General features: G+C 39.1%; 1 protein-coding gene across 2 annotated transcripts; it reads right to left on the bottom strand.

Moving 5' to 3' along the window:
- Window positions 1-54: 54 nt before the first annotated feature.
- On the bottom strand, window positions 55-24768 carry prickle1a (prickle homolog 1a). Of its 2 annotated transcripts, none has more exons than XM_052598359.1 (8): window positions 24522-24768; window positions 7444-7617; window positions 5323-5436; window positions 4492-4629; window positions 4209-4412; window positions 3141-3327; window positions 2187-3035; window positions 55-1495 (listed from the first exon to the last, which is right to left on the bottom strand). In XM_052598359.1, exons 2-8 carry the CDS (start codon window positions 7603-7605, stop codon window positions 684-686), a joined length of 2466 nt encoding a protein of 821 aa, XP_052454319.1. In that variant the 5' UTR covers window positions 7606-7617; window positions 24522-24768; the 3' UTR covers window positions 55-683. The 2 variants fall into 2 exon arrangements, with proteins under 2 accessions (XP_052454319.1, XP_052454318.1); XM_052598358.1 differs by lacking the exon at window positions 24522-24768 and adding an exon at window positions 11211-11404.
- Window positions 24769-24896: the final 128 nt, after the last annotated feature.

Below are 24896 nucleotides of genomic sequence, written 5' to 3'. Positions count from 1 at the left end.
CAGACTCAACCACACAATTGATTAGTAGACGTAAAAATATAAAATGTGCAGGTATATAATATATTTATATATCTCATTTTTTATTATTAGCCTTATTGTTCCAGTTTGCATTCATACAGATTACAGTGATCTGTCTGTATGACCCATCAATAAAACGACACCCGAACAAGCTTTGGATAATACATAATGCATAATGTTTTGTAGTCAATGTTTTAATACAATTTGAGTGACCAATGTTACATACTTATTTTTAAAACCCTGATTAACAAAAGTGGAGATGCTGCAAACCTTCGCTCTTTAGTACTTCTTCCTTTAAAAAAAAAAATCTTTTGAAACTCAGGGATATAAAAATAATAGCTTTAACTCAACATTTTACAAAATATATACACATTCATTTTTGCAAAGTTAAATTATTGTCTCCTTTAGTTTCTAAAAGCGGCTTCATAAATATTATATTCTTCTGGTTCTTTCAAAGACTATAGTCACTCATCACCTAACATGCATTATTGCAGCAGTTAAGCATGGTTTAGATACTGCGTTGGCCATCAGCGTCACTGCATGGCAAGACCACTGTAATAAGTCCTGGACAGCCATGCAGAACAAATTGTATTCTAGTTCAAAGATACAGCTTGAGAAAGGCATATTAAGATGCAGATCAATGGTTTCAAACTCCCTTTCCAATTTTATGAAATTATACAGTTTTTGCCCTTCCGTCCTCGCTTCTGTTTGGACTTTGTCCTTGTGCCAAAAGGAAGTTCATCAGCATAATATTGGAAACGAGGTTGTCTTGGTTGTGGAATAGGCTGGCCCAAGAAAAACCCTTCCTCCTCTGATTCAGATGATGAAGAGGAGCAGGTAGAGCACCAGTCATCTTCATCCCCGTAAAGACGTGAAAACCTCTCCACTGCCGCCTGGTTGTGCAAACCGTACTCTGAATTGGCGTGGGCATAGGAAGGCTGACCGTGGTGAGCATTAGGACCTCGGCGGTCCTCCTTGTAACACATATGGGCCTTTTCTTTGGGCACCAAGTGAAGCGCGTTGTCCGAACGAGATTTACGACTCCTCCTTCTCCTGTGGTGATGACGAGGGCGCTGCTGGTCTTGCTCGTCAAAGTGGTACGCTCGTCTCCGAGTGCGTTCGCTCATGGGAGGCTGCCGCACCTCCAGGTCGTCATATCGTCCGTTGTCCACAACGTCATCTGAGAACTTCACCTGCTGTGGTTTGGACTGGGACTTGGACCTTCTTAGGACAGGTAAGTGAGGTGGTTTGGGCCTGTCCTCTGGGAGCGGCACCACCTGCTCCTGTCGCTCCTCTTCAATGACCTCCACACACTCCAGCTCAGAGGCCAGGCTCTTCAAGGAATTGGCGCTCCTGTGCAGCATTGATGAATTCAGAGTCCCCATGTTGCTGGCGTTCTCGCAGCGCTCAAGCTCAGAGAAATTTTGTAAGGAGTAGAGCAATGGTTTGTCTTTAATATCCCCATCAACTGAAGCACCTGAAAGAAACATGCAAGTTCAGTGCAAAGTATACATTCATTTCAATAGTCCACCAAAAGATGCAAAACTCCATAGAAAGCTCCTGGTTTGAATACCATATACTATACTATTTACCCAAGTTTCAACTCAGTGTTGGGGAAAGTAACTTTTAAAAGTAATGCATTACAGTATTGCGTTACTCCACAAAAAAATTACTGTGTTAGTTACTTTTTATGGAAAGTAATGCATTTAATTATTTTTATCACCTGGGTTGGAATGCCCATTTATTTTTACATTACATATTTAGCTGACGCTTTTATCCAAAGCGACTTACAATTGCTTTATATGTGTCAGAGGTCACATGCCTCTGGAGCAACGAGGGGTTAAGTGTCTTGCTCAGGAACACATTGGTGTCTCACAGTGGATTCGAACCCGGGTCTCTCACACCAAAGGCATGTGTCTTATCCACTGCACCATCAACACCCCTTTTTAATAACAGAATACCCAAAAACCCTTTCATACCAAAAGTGTAATTAATAAGCCTCAGGCTCTTCCTTTCAATTTTTCGTAACATGGAAAAGGTGTTGCAGAATAAAAAGGAAAACAAAGACTTGTGCTACTTTTTTTTTCTTGTAAATTTAAAAGCAATGCATTACTTAAAGTAATTGTTACCCCAACATTGTCAATTGCACATTGATCCTTTAGTCTCACCTGTGATGTTGGAGAGTGCCAAGGAGTCCATCGAGTCTCTGATGTTCTGCTCTGCTTGCTTCAGTTCATCTGTGATGCACTCCAGTGAGTCATTAAACCACTGTTTATCTTCATGCTTAAAGCTGGCTCCATGCTCCAAATCGAGCTCCTGGAGCTTCCTGCTGCTTGCAGGTCCAGGGTGGCTTCCGTACGCAGAGTCACCTAGTCCATCCTGGGACTGTGCCCAGTACATGTCTGCCTTGTAATTTTTACTGGCCAGGTTGCCATTCCCACCACTGCCTGGCATCCTTGACTCTATCTTTTTTTTACCCTCAGAATCGGCCGTCCAGAGGTCAGTCGGCCTGGTGTCGTCCGGCTGCTGGAACATCCCATGTTCACCAAACTTGAGGAGGAGCTGGGTCATGTAGTCCTCGTGCTCAGCCCATTCCTCATGGTCCTCAGGTGCTTCCTGCTCCTCCCTGTTCCTCCAGAAGTGGTTATCTGCGAAGCTTAGCTGTGACAGCTTGTTGGACAAGGTGTCATCGGCGTTCCCTGAGAGTCCGGGGAACTTGTAGTTGCCTGCGGGCGAAAAGAGAAGAGACTGTCGACACTGGTCTGCAGAGCGACTGCTTTTGCCCATCTTCACGCTGCGCCGTGATTCCCGAGATCTTGCGGATTGGAAAGCTGAATCTGAAGAATCTGAAGCATGGACGTCCTCCCCAAGGCTGCAGGCCTTGGAACAGTAGATCCTGCCTTCTTTGGGTAGAAACGGACACCCAAGCAAGGAGCCCTTGCACTGAGCGCAGCTAAAACAAGCATCTGTGGCGTGCCAATGAAGGCCATCATACGTCATTTGGGCATGGTCCACTCCTAGAAGAAAATAAACAGGAGTTAAAGGTCAGCTTCTCAAAGGCGAAAGCGTAACATGGTTTGTGGTAAATGACGTCGAGACATCAGAGAGACATTTGGGCTTACCGATGTGTTCACCGCAGGCCTCACAATACTCCGCGTACAGAGACTCGAAGCAACCGCAGCAGTACGGCCGACCATCCTTCATGATGTACCGCTGACCACCCAGGATGGTCTCGCATTCAAAGCAGGAAAAGTGCTTCATATGCCAGTGACGACCCTCTGCTTCCGTGCACTCATCCGCAAAAATTATCTGAAAGGACAATAACAGCAACAAATGAGTGATTTCACTTTTACTTCACCACATATATTAATTTAAATGTATACTTTTAAGAATATACGTTAAAGTCAGAAGAACACAGACTGCAGGAAAGCAGGTTTGACTAATCAGTGGTCTGGCGCTTGCAAGTTAGAAAAATCACCTCTGCTCGTTTGCAAAAAGTGTGTGCACAATGATTCATTTTGTGATTAGTTTTTGGATGATTCATTTTCCATTTGAGTCGAGGTTGTGGTGTGCGAAATACAGTTTATCTTCTGCGAAGTGTTGTTTTAACAATGTGCGAACTGACATTATCGAGTAACATTAAATAAAAGTTAAAGTTAGCATTAAGTGGCATACATTTTAGAAACAACGTTGCCTCAGTTTTACCAACCAAAATAATTCCAAACAAAGATCACGGCAATGTTTTGCGTCTCTGAGCAACACACAGGATGGTGTTTCCTTATTGAATGAATCAGCTTTTTGAACAAATCGTTTGAATAAATGATTCAGTGACTCACTCAATAACAGTAAAATGCTTTGTTCCTGACTGAATCTGCTGTTTGAACTAATCATTTGAATCTCAATGACTCACTCACTCATCTATTTGTTCATATTTTAAATGTCAGTATTCAACGTTTATATTTTAAACCAACTATTATTTTTGCATTTGTAACTGCATGTTAAATGCATCCCCTCTGAGCTACATTAAACTGTGTAAATACATCCAAATGCCACTTCAGATGCAGATTCTAAAATGTTTTCATATGTTGCAATGAAAGAGACTAAGCACTGGAGGAAGTGCCTCTTATGCCTACCCAAAGATTAAAGAAACTAAATAATAATGAGCATGGCCTTTGGAAAACAAAACTCACCTCATCACAAGAGGAACAGCGTGGCTTTAGTAATTCAGCATGATGCCGTCCACAATGGACCTTGCCATCTTGGTAGAAGTAAATGAGATCAACCAGGAGCTCATTACAGGTGGAACATGTGAAGCACGCTGGGTGCCAACACTGACTAGGTCCTGCCCGTGAAGCAAACACCACCATCTCCCCTCCACTCACGTTCTCTCCACACTGAGGAGGAAAAATGTTTAAGCAATCAGCACCAAACAGTCACTTGCTAGAGCACAAGACTCTTGGTTCAAACACCTACGTGTTCACACGCCGCATGAAGCATCGTCCTTGGCAGCAGTTTCAGAGTTCCTCGCCCGAGGGCCTCTTTCTTTCTCTGCACGCTAAACATGTGAAGCTCCTTCTTCTCTTCTTCGCTGAGAGACTGGCAGTATCGCACCTGAGGGAGACATTTAAAACGTGTTTGCTGTCAAACTATTCAGAAAGAAGCCCTCGCGGACCACATGCAGGTTTTTTGAGCAAGGAAGAAAAGCATCGATGGAGAACTAGAGAAAGTATTGAGGGAGTTATACAAATACAAATGCGTGAAATGTGATCCAATAAATCAGACTGCACTGCAACAAAAGTAAAAAATTATCTTAGCTAGGCCTATTGGTTGCATAACAGTGTTAGTTTAGCAAACCTTTTATGCTAATCCCCACTGAATTCCACCCAAAAAGGAACACCTCTTGATTTAAAGGAAAAGATTAAGTCATAAGCAATGCACGTTTGAGCCGAGACGCCACAGTGCTACAGATAACAATAAAATTGCATGTTATGTGACCAAAATCAATGCCAGATCGAATCTCCCCAAGCAGCATTATACAATCTTCCCCTCAAAAGTCTCATTGTACACACACCCACAGAGATACGAAGTGACAAAGCCTCTTTCTGTGATGGCAAGGGAATGTGGTGAAGCTCTAAACCCCGTGAAGCTAAAAACACACACACCACGTTTCAGCTAAATGGCTATTTGAGGGGGTTTTGAAATGTGATGCGTGGGCATTTTGGACTGCAGCGATGCTGGGGAAACAATAGGGGCTTTCATGGCTGCTGATGAAGCTCCTGCTTTCCATTGTTTCTATAAACTCACCTCATTGTCATGAGGAGGGAGCTGGTACAGGAGCTGTTTGATGCGGTATTTCTCCCCGGGGCTGTTCACATAAGGGACTTTGTCCTCAGGTAGACAGGAGAAGTACAGCTGGACCTGGAGGCGAGATGGAGACAGATCGGGTCAGTCAGAGTATGTGCAAAGTCCAAAAGGAAGCTACCAACAATGAACTAGACAACAATGAACAAATCATTTTGAACCGTTTTCTATTTGAATATATTTTAAGATTCAATTTATTCTTGTGATTTCAAAGCCGAATAATTAAAAGCTGAACAATAATTGCTTTTTTGAGCCGTAATGTTAGAATGATTTCTGAAGGATCATGTGACTGGAGTAATGATGCAAAAAAAATCAGCTTTGAAATCACAAGAATAAATTACATTTTAAAATACATTCCAATAGAAATTACTTCTTTTAAATGGTAAAAATATTTAAAATTTGTTACTTATTTTGATGTACTCCAGATCAAATAAATGCAGGCTTCCTGAGCAGAAGAGTAGTGTATCTATCACAAGTGAACTGATCAGACAGTGTGTTTTTGTTGTGCGTCATGAAAGGCGTATCAGGTGCACCAATCAGATTTTTTTTGGCACGTCATTCCTGTGTATCTGTCAACAAAACCCTGAGGACTAAGTTGACCCTTGAGACTTGAGACACCAGTTTGGGCTTTTTACTGTACTCTATTGTGCTTCTTTGACACTGTGACCTATGCCTTATGCATGGCTCCCTTTATGAGCGCTGGTCGTAACAGCCCCCAGATAAATAGCTGGACTGAGCTTGTCTTTTCCTGCATAAAGAGTGTCGAGTCAGTCTACTGGAATGCCATTTAGACCTGTTGAAGAGTGGCACCATAAATCACCCTCATATTACCTCTGGTACTGAGCCGTAGGCCCTTGAACAACGCTATTCTTGAGTGTTTGTGTTCTTCCCAACAATAATCACCTATAATATGCAGGGCAATCCACAGAACGGCTGCCATAAAGGCATTACAGTTGACTCTTGCATTTAACACAAAAGCTGCACTGGGATTTTATGGGTCTCCAAATCGCTTTAGACCTTTTCCCTCACCCGTCACTTCAGATTTTATTCAGGGGTGCTCTCGAGGGCAGCCGGGGGGGGGGAAGTGTGGGACATCGGCTGGAAACGGCGCGCCTCCAGCCACGAGAGGACCGCCTTTGTGGCCAGTGGCAGGAAAAAAGTTTGTCTGTTAGCGAGCCGCTTTTCCTCATCGCTTCAAACCCTTTTGTCTGGCAGCTTGAGATAATGACTTGCAGATTTTCCATGAAGTAGTTTGTAAATAAAAAGCAGCATTTCCTGTTCCCAAATGCCTGTGGGGTGCTTCCTTCACAGTGTTTAGCTGTGTCTGCAAAAATGCAGTCGGTCCTCTAAATCTTAGTGACTATGACAAGCTCTGCTGACAAAATGATTGGCTAACATTTTGGAATTTTAATAAAGATCACATCTGGTGCATTTATTGTATAACAACTAACACATCACATGTTGAACTGCATGTTACTATTCAGTCAGAGTCCTTCCCTAACACTGAAGACATTGCTGTTAATGGACTGCAGTTTTTCCCCATCGAACAATGTCAAAATCAATACATTTTTCTAAAGATGTTGCCATTTTGGGTTTAGACTGCCTCTGTTTTCTAACCCAAATGTGTTGTTCTGACATAAAAGCAATGAGGTAAGTTCTCGGTTAAATGCGATCTGTGCTGGCAATTTTCAAAAAGAAATTATTTTTAGTTTCACATTCTCCATTTGAAAGGCCTTCAAAATGATGTATGATTTGTCGGAATTGGACATAAAATGACTGCGCTACAGCGCTTTTGAAAATCAATGGAGTCAGCAAAGTCACTTTTGAGAAGAATCAAGTTCGTATTCTGAAGGTTTCAAAGTAAAATCAGCTAGCAACCTAACACAAATGATCACATTAAAATCCCTTGTATTTACTAAAAATAAACTGATTATTAAAACTACAAAAGCAGTTCAATCAAGACCAGCCAGTGATTTCCTCTTATATTAACATTTATGAGATGGCTTATATATTAATGCCTGCAATGCATTCTAGACTGTCACGAACCAATAGAGACCGTTTTACCTGCTCTGGTCGAAGCCCCGGCGGCACCCATGCGTATTCCTCCAAGGCGCAGCCAGAGTCGTCATCCGAGGTGGAGCTGCGCTGGAAGCCGAACGCGAGCTTGTTGACCTTCGGCTCCATGTCGAGCGGCCTGATGGCGCCGTGGAACCCTCCGGAATTCATCAGAAAGTCGTCCTAGAGAGGAAACAGTGTGTCATGGATCACAAAACCACATGATAAAACGCCTCGTAAGATGCATTGTATTGGGATGAGAACAGAAAGGCAAATGGAATAAAGCAGCATCCTAAAACATTAACGACAGTTACGGTGACTTCCAGCCTGGGGTGGAGGCCTGTTAAATAGATTCTGCTCATAAAACGATGGCAGTTTTATTATTACTGCTATTGTGCAGAGTTTTGCCGTGATGTGGTCGGACATTCCCTTCAAACTACAACCATCCTAACTCTTTTACAGTCTATTTACTTTAATGCATTTTCCTGACTCATCATCACCGTGGAAGCTTTCTGGTATTTTCCATGTCCTTCTACTGGGACGCTCTTCTGGTTAAGTTAAGCACTAATGCACGCCATATATGACTTTCCCCAACAACAGTTTACTTCAGACTGAAATTTCTCAAGACACGTTCTTCCCCGTCCCTCCTTTGAAGTCCATTCAGGACACAAAGCACAACAAAGCCATATGGTAATGCTTTGAAACCATGTCTTTCTTCAAGCCCCTGTGCTGTTTGTTGAGGACGGTGTTTTAGAACCTGCCACACCGGATCACGTCCTGCTGAGTGACGTATCATCTGACGCTTTGATCTCTGGAGCTGCTGCTTTTGGAATGAAAACAGGTGAGACGGATGGACTGAACATGCTGACAGGTGTTAGTTCCTCGTGTACAGCAATTTGGACTGGTTTGAGAAGATAAATCCAGATAGGTTCATCAACAACGAAAGAGGGTGAATCTAACAGAATCAAATCATGTATCACACCAATGAAAATGAGTAGATCTTATTTATTTCCCAATGCTGTAAGATACTGAGAATTATGAAAAAGGGAAAATGTGCTTACTTTTTTTTTTAATGAAACTAATGCCACATTGTGGTAAATATCTAAAACTGGCTTAATTATTTAAATAATTACTGCATGTACTCGAGAGATAATTAATCTTCCATGTTATGACTACCCAACCAGATCAGAAGTAGAAAGAGTAATGCATCAGTAAAATCCCTCAAAACTGATTCACCGTAGTAACATTTTCACACACATTATAAGAAGGCTCAACTATACATTAAAGCTGGGCAAGTCTATTGCATTGCAATTAAATTGATATTGTATTCGTGCCAATTGAGTTTTCGGAGCAAATGCAAGCGTGCGAAACCCTTTATGATGGGGGACAACTGAAATGACCCCACATGGTTGTCTGATCAGGTCTGAAATTCACTTCAGTTGAATTCTGTTGAAATCATACGGACAAAATAACCTTTACATGACTGGATAAAGGCTCTTGTAAGAATCATTAACCTGGTTTTCCAATTTTGGCACAAGATATATATTCCCTGCCATGCTACAAGTCTTCCCAAAACCCACTAGGACATGGTATTTTCTTCAGAGGAAGTCACTGATAGAGGAAAGGAGCTCAAAGTGGCAACACCCATTCTGCTAAACAGTCTCCTTAAGTATGCTAATTTCTGTCTTAGATGCCATCAGCATCATTTCCTGAGCCCCCAGATCTAATCAACATCCCAAGTGAAGAGAAACCGCATCGAAAATAAACAGTTATTTTACGATTGAGTGGTTCTGAGTGAATCGCAGGGACCTCGGGGAAACCAAGGCAGTTCCTGTCTGCGCCACTCGCCCTGAAAAAGCCCTCCAGCTCAGAGTGTTTAACAGCCTGCTCTCTTGTAGAGCTGCTTGTTAACATGACTTTGGAGGTCTGAGATGCATATCTGTTAGATCCACCCACGGGAGGCCTGAATGGCCCTCAATAGGAGGTAGATGGGTGGAGGCTGAGTTGCCTGGGGAGGGGATGGACCCCGGTTATCACACTGTGTAACTGCTAGCAACTTATATGGTAATGGACCCTCAGCATAGCAAAGAACCATCCGACTTCTAGGGAATTAATGCATTTCAAGCACCTTTATTCTTTACTCTAAATTCTGCAATACTTCACAAGGCTAATGAAAATCATACGACTGTTCAAAATCAATGCAAATGCACGCTCCAAAAGAATAATTTGCATGTGTGTTGCAAGGATTCCCAGTGAAGACATAACAGATTTAATCTTGAATAGCTCATTTCCACAACTTTAGAGCAACTGTGAAGTTGCAGTTCTCCTAGAAATAGCATGTGTTAAACCAGGTTCAATTACTGTAAGCGTAGTATTAGCTATGCCAACAGAATCAAGTTTTCAGAGACAGTAAATGAGACCATAATCTGACACAACTATCCCATTTTTCTCAGCTAAATTAGTCAGAATGACACTCATTATAGGTACATTAAAAATGATGTGGTTAATGAGATGATTATGAATGGTGTGCATGTAAAAACAATAGGCCCAGTAAATGTGGAAACGTTCATATTTGGCAGATCCTCTGGCACTGATGCCACTCCATTAGTCCGGCCCGTCAGGACTTGTTTGATTTGGCACGATCCAGGTCTGAGCCAGTGCTGGAATTCTGTCTTCGGTTTAATGTTAAGAACAGCAGAACTGGCAGATGATGTGAGCGATTCCTGCGCTCCACGAATGAGGAGTTTCTCTCCACGGCTGTTGAGCCAGTAATAAAACTTCAATCCAACAAATACATGTTTCTCATGACATGTCACTTCCAAAAACATTTGAATACAAAAGCATCTTTGAATCTTCTCAAACAAACAAGTACAAAACTACAGCAAACTAAAACGTAAGCTAGAACTAAAACCCTTAGATGGGCAATTAATTAATTTTTTTTTTTTTTTTTTTTTTTTTTTTTACTAGTGGCCAATAAATCACAGATAGGTATAGTGGAGCCAAACAATACTGATATATTAGAAATTATGCTATTTAATGATGGCAAATAAGACGTATGTAAAATATGTATTAAATTAAAGCACCATTTCACCTTTAAAATATTTAGATTTCTCAATTTATTGGAAAACATTAAAATTGCCCACTTTGGTTAATTAACCAAACAAACATGGATATCAGTCCAATTACCAATTATAGAAACTAATGAATAGTTTTTGCCCCCCAAAAGTCATACAACTGCTATATCAAAAACATATTTCCAATTTAAAATGCTCTTATCATACAAGAAAAAAAATCTTAAAATGGGACAAAATCAAAGTGGATGTTTTACTGAAAGCGCCATCAAAGAATACTAGATGTTAGAAACAGGAAGGATGGCAGTGTTGACTCATTTTTGAGCATTTGGGTGATCTTCCCAAACTTTTGGCCAAACTTTGAAGAACTGGAGTGTTATTCCAGGACCAAATGGTTTCAAGGCTTGTCCCAACAGACTGAAGACCACCTGCGTTCTGACCCGCTGGAGCCAGATGACTAGAAGCGTCTGATATTTACCCACAACACACCTCTCTGACACCTTTTTCTTTTCAACAGACCATGCAGAGTTTGAGCTGCCCCTACAGTTAGACCTAGATCTGAGAAGTTTACAAAAGCTTCCAAATATAACTAGAAGAAGTAGGACGTGGCACAGCAAAATATAGGTTAAATGATTCGCTCCTAAACCCCTGTAGGAAAGACTTTCAATGTGATATACAAAAGGAAAAACCCAACAGTGACCTTACCTTCACGCTCAGCAACGTCTTCAACCTATTCAATGCTTTCCAAATTAAACAGTGTTCACCAAAAGTCCCGTAGATCCTTGACTACATGTTTACAGTTTGAGCCTCATCCCCTTTAAATCCAAAGCAGACGGCGTCTCGTAATTCTCATGCAGGACGTGTACAGTAGAGTGTTTGGAGAGCAACTCCAGCAGATGTCTCTTCCATTTACTGGAGTCCTGTGGAGCCACTCCCCCAACAACTGAAGCTCGGCCCTCAGCGTGGGCCCTGGACCCTCTAAACCAAACCCCCTTCACTACAAACACAGAACAGCAGTGGTCAAGTTTCACAAGTTGAGCAACTCATCTTGTTTTCTTATTAAGTGTGAAAACACTCAACAAATCACGCATGTTCTTTCTTATACATGCAAATCTCATGTCAATGTTATCGGGATCTGGTCTTATAGAGTTTAGAATTGAACATGTTATTTGCAGTTTGTTGAAAGGGTTTAAAAAAAAAGGAAAAATGGTAAATAATTAACATTTAACATTTTCTTTTTCTATATTTTTGTCTAGTTTCCCAGTACAACTTTCTAAACATTTTAAATCAAGTTGCATAAGATGAGAAGACATCTTAAAATAAATAAATACATGTGAACTAATTGTTACAATAGAATAAAATATTTGCTAGTGGTGTCCGAAAAAATAAACCTGTTTTCAGTTTATAAAAAAAGTTTATTTTTGTGACCCCAGATATTAAATCTGGAAAATGAGACTTCAAAAAAATCATTTTGATGTAAAAAGCATATTTCGTTTTTATTTTATTTTAAATCAACCGAAAAGAAAATATAGTAAGCAGAAAATTTTTTTCTCATTGTATACTAAAAATCTCCATTTTATTTTGTCATTTGGCTCTTTAAGAAAAAACACGTTTAAATCACGAATAAGTGTTCATAAACTGATTTTATCTACAGTGGCCCTTTATGCATTAATACGGTTTCAGTCATACATCACTCTTTCCCTTCTCAAGACAACAAAGATGTCATCGGGTCCAGACCACAACACCCGAAAGACTCCACATGGTACCTTACAGAGTGTTTATCATGCAAATCAAAAAAGGCCATCCCTATCAGAGCCAATCCACTTCCATACCACTGTTTTGATGTTAGTATGTGCACCATTTGGGGAAATACACTCTTTGGGAGGCTAGTCCAAACTAGAAATGCTAGAACTGTTCAACAGTTGCCAATCCACAAGGAGACCCAGACGAACGAGGCTTTTCCTTCATACATGTGACAGAAAAACAAACCTACAGGAGTTCTTTGAATGAACACATCTGAAAGATTATGATGAATGCAGAATGGAAATGAATTCTCGCTTTGTGAGCGCTGTACGGTCAGCTGCCCAAGTACTGACCCCACGAACCTCAGGGTCCTGCCTAGAGAGACAGTTTACCTCATTTTCCTTCATTTCCTGTGGAATGTGCTAAAGGTGAAGACCTTCCTGTTGTTTAAACAAACAACGAGGACGACGAGGACGAGGCCTTGGTTTCCTGAATGAGGGATGCTTGAGGAAGTTATGAAACTGGATTCTTCTACCCAGGGTGGGCTTTGTTGTTACCTCAAACGGCGAGGTACAAACCAACAACTTTGTGCTCATGAAATGAAAACTTCCCTTGGGGTTCGCGAAAAGTGTCGGATTCAACAGCTCGGCTAATTGGCCAATGATGTTGGCTCCCATTGTCGAACCAAACAGGGCAACAACTGTACCTTAAATCCATCTTAATTGTCTTTTTCCCCCAAAACCAAATCTAACCTACCAATATAGGATGCTTATAACAGATCCCGAATGCTCACTAAGCCTTTTACGACTGTTGGCCTGAATAAAAGGGCTGGTAATGGCATGGTGCTCATGGAGTTTTTTGGAGGACAACGCCATTGTTGCGTTCAAGGCCACAGAGGTGCAAACACAGCAGGAGCCGGTCCAAAGCACAGCCCTTTTTGTTAGAGAAACAAAGAGGAAGAGGGAACTCGTACCCCCTCGTATCAGCGGCTCGCCGAAAGATAAACAAACCCTCTGACTTACTGAGAGGCTTTTCATGCATCTGAAACGCTGCGGCACGTACTAAAAACAGCATTTAAATCCCACAGTGTCAGACTGTAGATGGAAAAGAAACAGCTTTGGGGTCAAAATGGATTATAACTGGTACTTTAAAAGAAGCTAACAACTACATTTTTGGTTCTCTATACAAATTCACAGCTTGAGAAACTGGAAAAAGTCACTTTAACCACACTGTGTTTCATGCAGGTCTCAAACGTGTCCCTGGAGCACATAACCAGTCTGAAGTCTCTGGGCTATATTTGCAGCAATAGACAATAATTCATTGTATGAGTCAAAATTATAAATGTTTCTATTATGCCAAAAATCATTAAGATATTAAGTAAAGATCATGTTCCATGAAGATGTTTAAATTTACTAATATAAATATATCAAAACTTCATTTCTGATTAGTAATATGCATTGCTAAGAACTTCATTTGGACAACTTTAAAGATGATTTTCTCCATATTTAGATTTTTTTGCTCCCTCAGATTTTCAAATAGTTGTATCTCAGACAAAAATTGTCCTCCGAACAAACCACACATCAATGGAGAGATGATTTATTCAGCTTTCAGATGATGCATAAATCTCAATTTCACAAAATTGACCTTTAAGACTGGTTTTGTGCTCCAGGGTCACAAATAATCATTGCAACGGTTTTGGTTCATTAAAAATACTGAGTGAAAAGGTCAACTTTTCCAGTGAAATGGTTTAAATATAGTGCAATATTTATGCATTTTCTTCTAAAATGGCTTTTTTCCCACTCAGAATTGTCAAATCCAACCAAAAAGTTAATAAAGATCTGCTAAAAAAGCTATTTTGTTGTGTGGCACTTCAAGCACTATTGAGCAAGAACGCGACTGATAAATGAGCTGTAGTGAGTCGAGTCCCAGGTCACTGACGGATGTGAATGAAGTCATTTATAAAAACTCCTGAGCCAAAAATACCAAAGTCTTCCCGAAACCCTAGAGAAGAGCCCTTCACATGAGAACTCTATCTGTCCTGGTTTTCAGGACGCCCCTGAAAATAGACCAATCCATCACACTTCTTTCACAGTTCAGGGTTGAACAAGGATTCCTGTGGAATATAAAACAGGCCAAGTCACACATCCCTGACCCGGGAGCCTTTCTGAGCACAAGAGGGGTCGTAAATCTGATGGTCACAGTGATTCAAACAGCACCTCACACCTGGCTCCAGCCTCTCGGGCTGTAAAACAGAAAGGCCACTTTGACCCGGCGTGACCGGACACACTCACACTGAAGAGAGTCGCTTTAACACCAGCTCCAGGACGCTTGTAGGACTCAGAACGACTGACCCATATTTGACAGCGTCCTAAATTCAGACTCTTTATGTGGGCTAATTATCACATGGACGACTGTGTTCATGTAGAAGACCATTAAACGACTACATATAGACATATAATACTGCCACTGAAGCAGGGATATTAAAATACTTGCCTTTTGGACTTCGACGTTACTTCAATTAATAAAACATTTAGTCCTTAAGACTGAATAAGATATTTGTAATAGAAAACACAGTGAGAAAATGTCTTCGCTCAGTAAAAATGATTTAATATTTAGTTATTTGATTGAAATTTGGTTTTTCACTCAGAGTTGCCGTAAAATCAACCAATAAACCAATATAAACTGTAGGGGTTACACCTATAACAAGATAAAAACAAGATTTCTCCAATGAGAAAATGATTTTAAATCTTTGATATTTGAAACAGAAAACCAGAAAGAAATACTGTTTATATTCATAAATACTTCAATATTATTCAGTTATTTTTTCTAAAATGTTTCCCAAAGTTTAAAAAAAAAAAAAAAAAAATGCAGAAAATAAGTCAAATACTTGTTCAGAAATTAATTGTAAAATTTTTCATAAATACTAATATTTAGACATTTGTTTTGAAATGGCATGTCATTCAGAACGGACATAAATTCAACCAAAAAGCCAATACAGACTGGATAAAAAAACATTTGGATTACAAACATTTTGTGTTAATATACACAAAAGTATTAAACATAATGTGATGCATATTTTTTTTTTGTGTGACACAAATGAAACGGGTCAGATTTGGCACTCAAAATAAAGAAATAATTTTGAATAAAACCATGCCAATTAAATGTATTCATGTAAAAAATATGAAAATTGGTTAATTTATGTCTAGCGATAGAACAAGCAGTTTTCAATTGGTTTAAATTAATGATAATGTAAAAAACTGGATTTATTGATGATAAACATAAACTATGGCCGGTTTCATTTCTGTATGACTGAGAAATATGCATCACATTAAGTTTATGAGTTTATGTTAAAACTGTCCAATCCAAATAAATATGAATTCGATATACCATCTCACATTTAAGCCTAGATTATTTAACGCGTGTTGGGATACAACATAATAAACGCTGTGGATCTTGAGGTCAGGCTGTGTGTATTGGCTCTAGATATCCCAGCATGCCTTGGGGGGCTGGTCTCTGAGGGTCAGACTGGTGCGATGGACCTGAGTTTGGCTATTTATGACCGTTAGCAGCTATTGTTGCAGATAGACCTCAGTTGTGTCCACTCCTTATCATAAAAGTGAGGCTGTTCTGGGACTTTAATGACCTGCCAATGGCTGTTATCAGAACACAGGCCTAACAAAGGAACAGCCATAAAGAACAATAAAGTGCTGTTATCCTACTGTAAAAAGCAATGGCCGCGGTCCTAAAGAATAGCGAGAGGTCAACTCTGCAGCCTGATATTGACTTAGAGAGATTATCACTGTCAAACGCCCACAGATCCCTTCATTTAGTGGAGAATCAAGCAAAACTCAACCCTAATGATACCAAAAGTCATCTCTGGTCGACCACCATCTCGCTAAGACTTATTCAATTTAAGCTTCAAGTCAACTACTGAAAAAGGCCTGTTTTTTTTATATAAATGAATGTACATTTGTAATAAAAAAGTGACTTTAAAACCACCTTTATTATTTATTGATTAACTTTTTTTCAGTGTTCTATGAATGCAGGGTTTTTAATTGTTAAATAAATCCAAAAATATTTTTATTACTTAAAATTGAAACTAAATATTAAGTGAAAAAAAAAAACATACTTATTTCAGCCAGTTGGCAAATAAATATTTATATTTTTAAATTACTTTTAAGCTATACAGACATAAAAAAAATGAAAAGTAAAAGAAAAATATATAGAGAGAGAAATATAAAAAAAATATATAAAAATTACAGAAACAAGAAAGTAATAAACATTTTACTACAAATATAAAAAAATTATATAATAATAATATTAACAAAAACTATACAGACATTTAAAAACGGTATAAAGATATTTTAAAAAACAAAACTTAATAAAAATGACAAAAACTAACTTAAATTATATTTAAAATCTCTGAATAATTAAAAAAATAAATATCAAAAACTATACAAACTTATTTAAAAAACATTTTTTTAATTATAAAAATTACAAACAATAAAGAAATAAAAAAACTACAAAACTAAAAAACTATATGGAACTATAAAAAAAACGATGTACATAGAAATATAAAAAAAAGCGATTAAAAAAAACAAAAACACATGAAAAGTTCAGAACTTGTTATTAGTATTATAAAAATATCTATTAAAAAAACTGTACTAGTGTCTCAATTATACTGAAATAACACTGACTCCAGTTCAGCCAAAGTCTTAAACCGTAATAACCAAGTAATACTTGAGATGAAACTTGACTTTGGAGTTCAGGAGATGTTTGATCTCCTAAAAACAGATCATTAATGTTGGCTCTCGTTTTGGTGTCTAGTGAAGGGTTAACTCTCCAGACGTCACATCTGCGGTGCTCGAGCAGCACCCCGGGGTGTTACGAGCAGGAAGCTGCTTTATAGAGGCCACTCGAAGCACACAATGAGCGTCTGCACACACACACACACACACACACACACACGCGGTCAGAGAGGTCGAGAGGGGTTTGTGCTGACAGTTTAGTGACAATGTAACAGTTTACATACACAACAAAGACAGTGACTTACACACAATCCTACTGCGAGAGCAAACTGACATTCACACTCAACCATTAAAGAAAACCTGCAGGTTATTACACCCAGGAATATATTACAATATAAATAACATATATTAAAACATAAAAAGTATTTATACAGCTTGGTACTACAGTAATGAGAATCGATCTGAAAACAATCAGCAAAAATATGCAGATGGATCCCAGTTATGAGAACTTTGGTGATTAACTGCTGAATATAAAGTCATTTTGCTGTGAGACGTGACCTGGACGTGTTGTTTTCATGAGGTTCACCAGTAAATGAGCACAAGACACACTCACTGAGTGATATGAGCGTCACCCAAAAGAGTGTTTGAGTGCTCCATCACACACACTGAACCGAGCACATGAACCGCTGACACACACTTCATTGGGCAGCGTTCACATCATTAAGAGAAGCAGGGAAGTTAAAGAGGCCCTGAAACCTCCCAGAATCCCTTCTGAACTCTCCCTCAGGTACGGCCCAAATTACCCACAATCCCCCTCAAAACCACCGTCGGCTTCATTGAACGGGGCTTGTAATGGATTTGACCCAAAGCGGCGACACACACGGACTGACCGTGGCAATGGAGGTGTGACAGCCTGTGACCTTTGACCTCTGGTCCAATAGTGGCCTTTTAGAGGCAGCTTTCATTGCCCTCATGTGCCTTTGAGTTATATTTCACTTTACTGAGCCTAAAGGTCAGCCGTTCCCAACCTTTTGATCCAAACTCAAGGGTGATACATCAGAAACAGAGTTATTATAGTGAACTAAAACCATTTCATAGTTAAAATATATTTATATATATTTTATATTAGCTTTTGTCTAAAGTAACTAAAGCTGAAATAAAAATGAATAATAACTATATAGACGTATAAAAAAAAAAACACAATGAAAATGAAAAAAACTTGAACTCCAATTAAAATACAAAATATAGAATCAAAATAAATCTAAATATCAATAAGAACTATAATAGCATCTCATTGGTACTGAAATAACACTGATCGGAAAGTGTTTAAATAGAACGACAAATTATATTAATATATTAACATATGATTAAATCATATTGCTTTAGACAAATAGGCCAAATATCTGTTCTTTCTTAACAGTCATTATTTGGATAAAGCATCTTCTAAATGCATATGTAAAATATAATAACAGGCAAGTTAAAAAATAAATAATACTAATTGCTAAATAAACTCTCATTATTTACTTTATTGCTTATGGTTTAATATCACTGTAGGGTGCCTTTTGACGTCCTGTACATAACTCATTTGCCTTGAAAGTAGGGCTGGACGATTAATCGAAAAGTAATCAAAACCGAAAATCGCCGGTTCAACACACACTGATGACGCGCGAGCGGTGAGCCTTGCGTCTTCACTAAACTTTGTCAGCTGTGTTTGTTTTCTGGTTTGGACATTCAAGCGATTAGAGGAACGGATGTGTATTATTATATCGAGCTGCCATGTTGGCGCAGCTGCATTGTGGCACGAACACTCATATAAACAGCTGTGAAAATCGCTTGACATTTAAATATTTGACTTAATTTTTTTTTAGATCGGATTTTTTATCTTATTGGAATCGATAAGAATCAGAATCGATAAAATTCGAACGATACCCAACCCTAGTAAGAAATGTTACGCACATAGATGAAATAACTGCTGATGGTCAATCATATTTACAGTACAAACCTTGTCGGTGAACTATGAGGGCACAAAAAACAAAACAGAAACAAAATAATCGTTCATTAATCGTAATCGAGGCAAATTGATCGAGGTTTTGATTTTAGGCCATAATCGTCCAGCCCTGATTGAAAGTGTGTGTTATATTAGACCTAGATATATTCATAAAATATTTTTTGGGCTCTTTAAATACATTTTCTAGATTTTTTTTTTTTTCAGTGTTATTTTCCTGTCACATGCACTGCTCATTAAATTCATAAAAATAAATCATAAATTGTTAAACATGTTGTTAAATAAGAGATAACTCAGTTCGAGTGTATTGATCATTTGGTAATAAAAACTATAACGTCTGTCCATGTCCCTTGAATTGTCCACCGCGTTATATTGGGGAACCGCTCCTTTAAGAATTTTATTTGATTTTTTTCACATTTTAAGGCAAACAAATAACCCTGTTTAGGAAAGGGTCACCATACCTTTCAGGAGATATAATTAGCATCTTAATTTTGCAATGGAACGTATTTAATATATGTCTATGACAATCTGTTCACAAAACAATACATAAATAATGACTTACATGTTCACAGGCTTTAGAAACACGGCAAAAGAACAAGCATGTGTGGAATGATTTAGCATTGAATCTAATATCCTAAAGCTCAACAGCGCGTGTGTGTGTGTGTGTGTGTGTGTGTGTGTGTGTGCACATCTGGTTTTCTGCTGTCCCAATGTTTTCTTTCAGCCTTGAGCAGGAAGACAGTGTGAGTCTTCCAAACAAACTCCTGCGCTTTGATCACCTCCGTCTGCTGTCTGTCTGAACACACACACACACACACACACACACACACACGGTCTCACTGTCCTCACTGTGTCACTCTGTCAATATTGACCCACCTGTAGCGTGACCTTTGACCTCACCTCACCACATCCTCCATCAAACACACAGTCAGGAAGCACATACAGTATGAACACACACCGCTGAACAGAATAACTCCACATATAGTAGTCAAACCAAGCGGCCTGTTAGATATTTCCCATGATTCATGCTGGCAAGGAGGCCTAGAGATCCACATCCGCTGCATCACGAGGCACACACTGCGAAAGAGAAGCCAGCCTGCTGTAATCTGACCAGAATAATGTGTAGCATGTGTCGCCGCGGCCAAATATAATCAGTCTGTGCTAATGAGGCCTGAACACACATCTGACTTCTCACCGCAAGCAAGTCGAGGGTTAAATCACTCGCTACTACAGCAGACCTTGATTCTCACAGCTGATTAAAATCAACATGAAATGCATTTTATTTACATAATCGGCCATATTTCCAGGATATTCAGCAGCATCACACTATAAACGTGTTTTAGTTGCACTCCTCTTCACAGATTTGTAGAAATGAAGCATTGCATCAGAGTCATGTTTTTTTATCATCTGAAACATGCTACGATTACATCACTTGCTCACCAACGGAAGTGAATGGGTGCCGTCAGAATGAGAGTCTGATAAAAACATCACAATAATCCACAGCACTCCAGTCCATCAGTGAACATCTGGAGAAGACAAAACCTGAAACACATCCAGCATTAAGATGATTTTAACTCAAACACATAGAGTCTATAATCATAATAACACTTCCTCCAGTGAAGACGTGTTCTGGTCTGAATCAGGAGAGAAATCTGCACAGATCAAGCAGAGTTAACTTGTGGATTATTGTGATGTTTTTATCACCTGTTTGGACTTTCATTCTGACGGCACCCATTCACTTCCATTGGTGAGCAAGTGATGTAATCGTAGCATGTTTCAGATGATAAAAAACATGACTTCCATAAAACACAGTAAATCAGTTTGGAGCTCATGCTGACTTTAAACTAATAGTTTGTCTTAAATGTCTTGACAGCTATATTTTTTAAGCACTTTAACCCTTTAAGACCTGTGGGTAAAACAGGTCACTTTCATGTTTTATGTGCTATTTTGCAAGTGCAAGGCAAAACATTTTCAGAAAACAAATGGCTTTCACAACATTTAAGTCTTTGACCATTAATTTTGTTTGGTGAGTTTGTAGACAGAATTATAAATATATATATATCAAGAGGCTTTTTTTGTTCACACACACACACACACATGCATGCATTTGCTTATGCACCCACACATTCATCACTAATACAAAAAAAGCATGCAGATTACAGACAATCCATGCTTTGTTTGTATATCTACATAAACAGGCTGACGGGAAACTAGATGCACAAGCCTCATGATGAACCAACTAAAAGATCGAAAAGAAACAAATAATGCACATAAACTCATGAAGTCAACATTAATAACGAAACATGATTCTGATTAACCCCATTGAGTTTCTGTTTCCACCATTACAGACACACCTCGCCCTCATATTCCCTCCGGCCCTGATGTTGGTCTCATAAATCCCCGCTCTGACACGTCTGTTCGTGAAAGACGCTGTTATTCTTCCTCCAGGAGCTCAGGCAGTCGACTCTATAAAAGCGTTTGACATGAACGCAGAGCTGTGATTCGTTTCGCTGGACACAAGCAGCGCTCTGTGCTCCAGACGTTAAATCAACACACACTGGCACGAGGACTTCACTCTCCAGTCTTCTGGCCGACTGCCACACACACTCACAGTGAACGCTCCATCTGTTTACAAGAGCGGCCTGTAATCTCACGCCAAACACACACATTAACACCATCAGAGCAGAGAGAGAGCATCACACACATCTCCTGCAGGACTGGGAACATCCCAGCCATCCCGAGCCTGGTGCACGCTCACTTGAGAAGAAAAGTGATATCACTAACCATTCTGTATCAGGAGGCAGAAAAAACTAAACATTTCTATTAGAGAAAAAGAAATCTCAGCCTTTCTGAATCTGTTCAAACATCCCTCTAAAATGACTTAAACTGATTAACTAAACTAATTATAATGCAAATAATTAAATGTAAGAGTTCCAGAAGTTTGTGGAGCCATTTCAGCATTTAACCAATGAATTGACAAATAATAAATACACATTTTGATTTTGACAAACACCAAAATGGATGTAATAATAAATGTTTATAATTGTAAGACTATTATTTTTCTTGAGCTTTCCAGGTTTTCTTTACTTGTTCTAACTGGTTTTGTTTTAATTTAAAGCACATTAAGCCATTAAAAGTTTTGTCCACATTAATATTCAAAGTCTGTCTAAAATAATTTGTAATTTAAATAATTACATTTCAGAATTCCAAAAGTTTTAGAAGCTTTTTCAAGGTTTAACCAATATTGACAATGGATGAATGGAGAATGGAGAATTCTTGTTCTTCAATAAAATAAAATAAAATAAAATAAAATAAAATAAAATAAAATAAAATAAAATAAAATAAAATAAAATAAAATAAAATAAAATAAAATAAAATAAAATAAAATAAAATAAAATAAAATAAAAAAATAGCCATTGAGGGAGCAAATAAAAAAATAGAAATATTTATTTATTTATTTTGGTTATTTTAGATTAATTTTAAGTTTTTGTGTTAGAATTTTAAGCCTGGAAACAATTATTTTAGGAACACAGGAAGTTTTGTCCACAGCTATATTCAAAGCCTGCCTAAAATCATTCAGAATGATATCCATAAAAATAAAAAAAAACAACCATTTTATTCATATCCATGACTTTTCAAGGTCTAGAAATCACACTTTCCTCATATTTCCAGGTTTCCCAACAATCCTGGTTCTTGTCTTGTTTTTCCTCATTTGAAGTTGAATCGTGTTAAATCACTGGAAGTCTACTGGACATGGTTGAAACCAAACAGACTTTATCCAAGAAGACAAGAAGAAAAGCCTCACTAAAGGTGCATTAAATCAAGGCTTAGAGTCAGTCAGTAAAAGCACAGGTCTGCACACCACCACTAGAGAGCGCCACCATCTCAAGCACTTCAAGTGTTAAAGACCACTCACTGACCAGTAGTTATGTCAAGCACACATCAATGCCATGAAGCAGGTCTGTCAGTTTCTCCTGAAGGCTCTTGGGCATCGTCTCGCTCTCACTTGAGCCTGGTTTTGGTGAATGTGTCTCCACATGGAAACTGAGTCCTGTTGACGTGCGCTCCCCTGTGGGGCCGATCTCTGCCAGCTGGCACCAGAGCAAACGGCTTCATGACTGCTGTCACAGATATCAGTGAAGATAAACTCCTACTGTACCACGCAGAATCTGATTTCAACTTCCCTTCTGGCTCAAACTGCGCTAAAACGGATCGAATAAACAGAGAGCGCACGGAAAAACACACATTTCCAGTCCAAAGCTTCTGGCCAACCGTTCTTCACTGGAACAGAAAATAAAGAGAATCTGAAGATTCTTCACACGGCACAAATATCCAAGTCTTCAGAAGTCATGTGATGGATTTACACGAGGAACAAACCCAAATTTAAGCTATTTTGCATTGACATTCATAAACCACTGCAAAAGCAATTATTTACATGCAAAGAAGCGGCTATCTAGTTGCTACAAAACCACAAAAGTTGCTTAACAGTAGTCCATATGAAGTCTTCAGAAGTCATGTGATGGACTTACATGTGGAACAAACCCAGAATCAAGTTCAGAATCAAAAAAATGGCGTGCCTTTGTTGTCAAACGCCAATGAATCTCAAAGATTTCAGAGAAGCAGGTGAGAAAAAGGACTTTTGGTCAGTTTCCCATGCACAAATATCATGATATAACAAAATATCGCTTATGGATGACTGTTTTGATGGTCATGGCCACTATAAACCTTTGTTGGTTCCCAAAAAGAACCTTTCAGCAAACAGTTCTGAAAAGAACCATTATTTTTCATAAAGATTCTTCTTCCACTATTAAGAGGCTTCTATACAACGGAAAGTTCCATGAATCTTCAAAGATCTTCATCAATCCCAGCACTCAATAAAAATACCAGATAGGAGTTTTCATGGAAAAACCAATTTTGGTTCATCAAAACACCTTTCAAACAACAGTTTTCAGAAGATCCATGTTTTTCTTAGTTTAACATTTTTTTTTTAATAATCTAAAGAACCATTTCCACTATAAAGAGACTTTTGTGCACTTAATGGCTCTTCATGGAACCACTGATGCCAATGAAGAAGCTTTCTTTTTAAGAGCGTCTGTAAAAAGCCAGTGATACCGATCAGTGACGTGAAGTGAAAAGCATGAGGAGCAGCCCTCGAGGAACTTCATGGAAAAACTCTGCAGATTAACATCAAACCCTTCTGGTTAAGCTGGAGATGGAAGATAACCCGCAGTTTTCTGGGTTCAGAGCAGTTGTCACTGAAGTGACAGGCACAGCTGGGTCCAAACAAACTCTTGGACACACATGCAAGACATGCTTTAGTACACAGTGTCTCTAGCCCTTTCTTAACGAGTGACCTGGATAGCGAGTTTAGAAATAGAGCAGAAGCTCTCGGGACACTTCTCCTTTCTCCACATAATAACTCAAGCTTCACGAGTCTCGAACCAGGAATCCCACAAAAGAGCAAAAGATTTAACCACTATATATATACACACTTATCAGCCGCCACGCATCAGAACTTACCCTAATCTCTCGACCCAAAAAATGCCCTCTCCAGCACAGATGGTGTTTATTAGCAGAGCAGATCCGGGTTTGCGCTCATTAGCGTCGGTCACTGCTGCTCCGGAGCTGTACCCCGCATATCACAGCTCAAACACACACACAGATGAGTGGCACTGAGTGTGTTTGTGTGTGAGGAAGTGTGTCGGGGAGGTTTGGGTCCCTCCTGCGCGCAATCACACCGCTGCGCGTCCGCGTGCGTCACGTGAGAGGCGCGCACACACGCGCGCTACACTCTATGAAAATGTCATTTTTCCATCCCTAGCCTTTACAGAACTATTACACTTGAAAAACACTTTAGGGATGCGACTTCTTTATATTTTAAATATATGTTTTTAA

The sequence above is a fragment of the Carassius gibelio genome, chromosome B25, assembly GCF_023724105.1.
Source record: "Carassius gibelio isolate Cgi1373 ecotype wild population from Czech Republic chromosome B25, carGib1.2-hapl.c, whole genome shotgun sequence".
Classification (NCBI taxonomy): domain Eukaryota; kingdom Metazoa; phylum Chordata; class Actinopteri; order Cypriniformes; family Cyprinidae; genus Carassius; species Carassius gibelio.
The sequence above is the reverse complement of the archived record's forward strand: the minus strand, read 5'-3'. Positions and strand labels throughout refer to the sequence as shown.

Excerpts from the sequence above, each read along its gene's own strand:
- prickle1a (XM_052598359.1), bottom strand. The coding sequence starts at position 7,605 with ATGAATTCCGGAGGGTTCCACGGCGCCATCAGGCCGCTCGACATGGAG. Across the intron at positions 4,413-4,491 it reads TTCATGCGGCGTGTGAACAC|TGTGGAGAGAACGTGAGTGG; the intron begins GTAGGTGTTTGA and ends TTTCCTCCTCAG. Across the intron at positions 3,328-4,208 it reads GCTGTTCCTCTTGTGATGAG|ATAATTTTTGCGGATGAGTG; the intron begins GTGAGTTTTGTT and ends TTGTCCTTTCAG.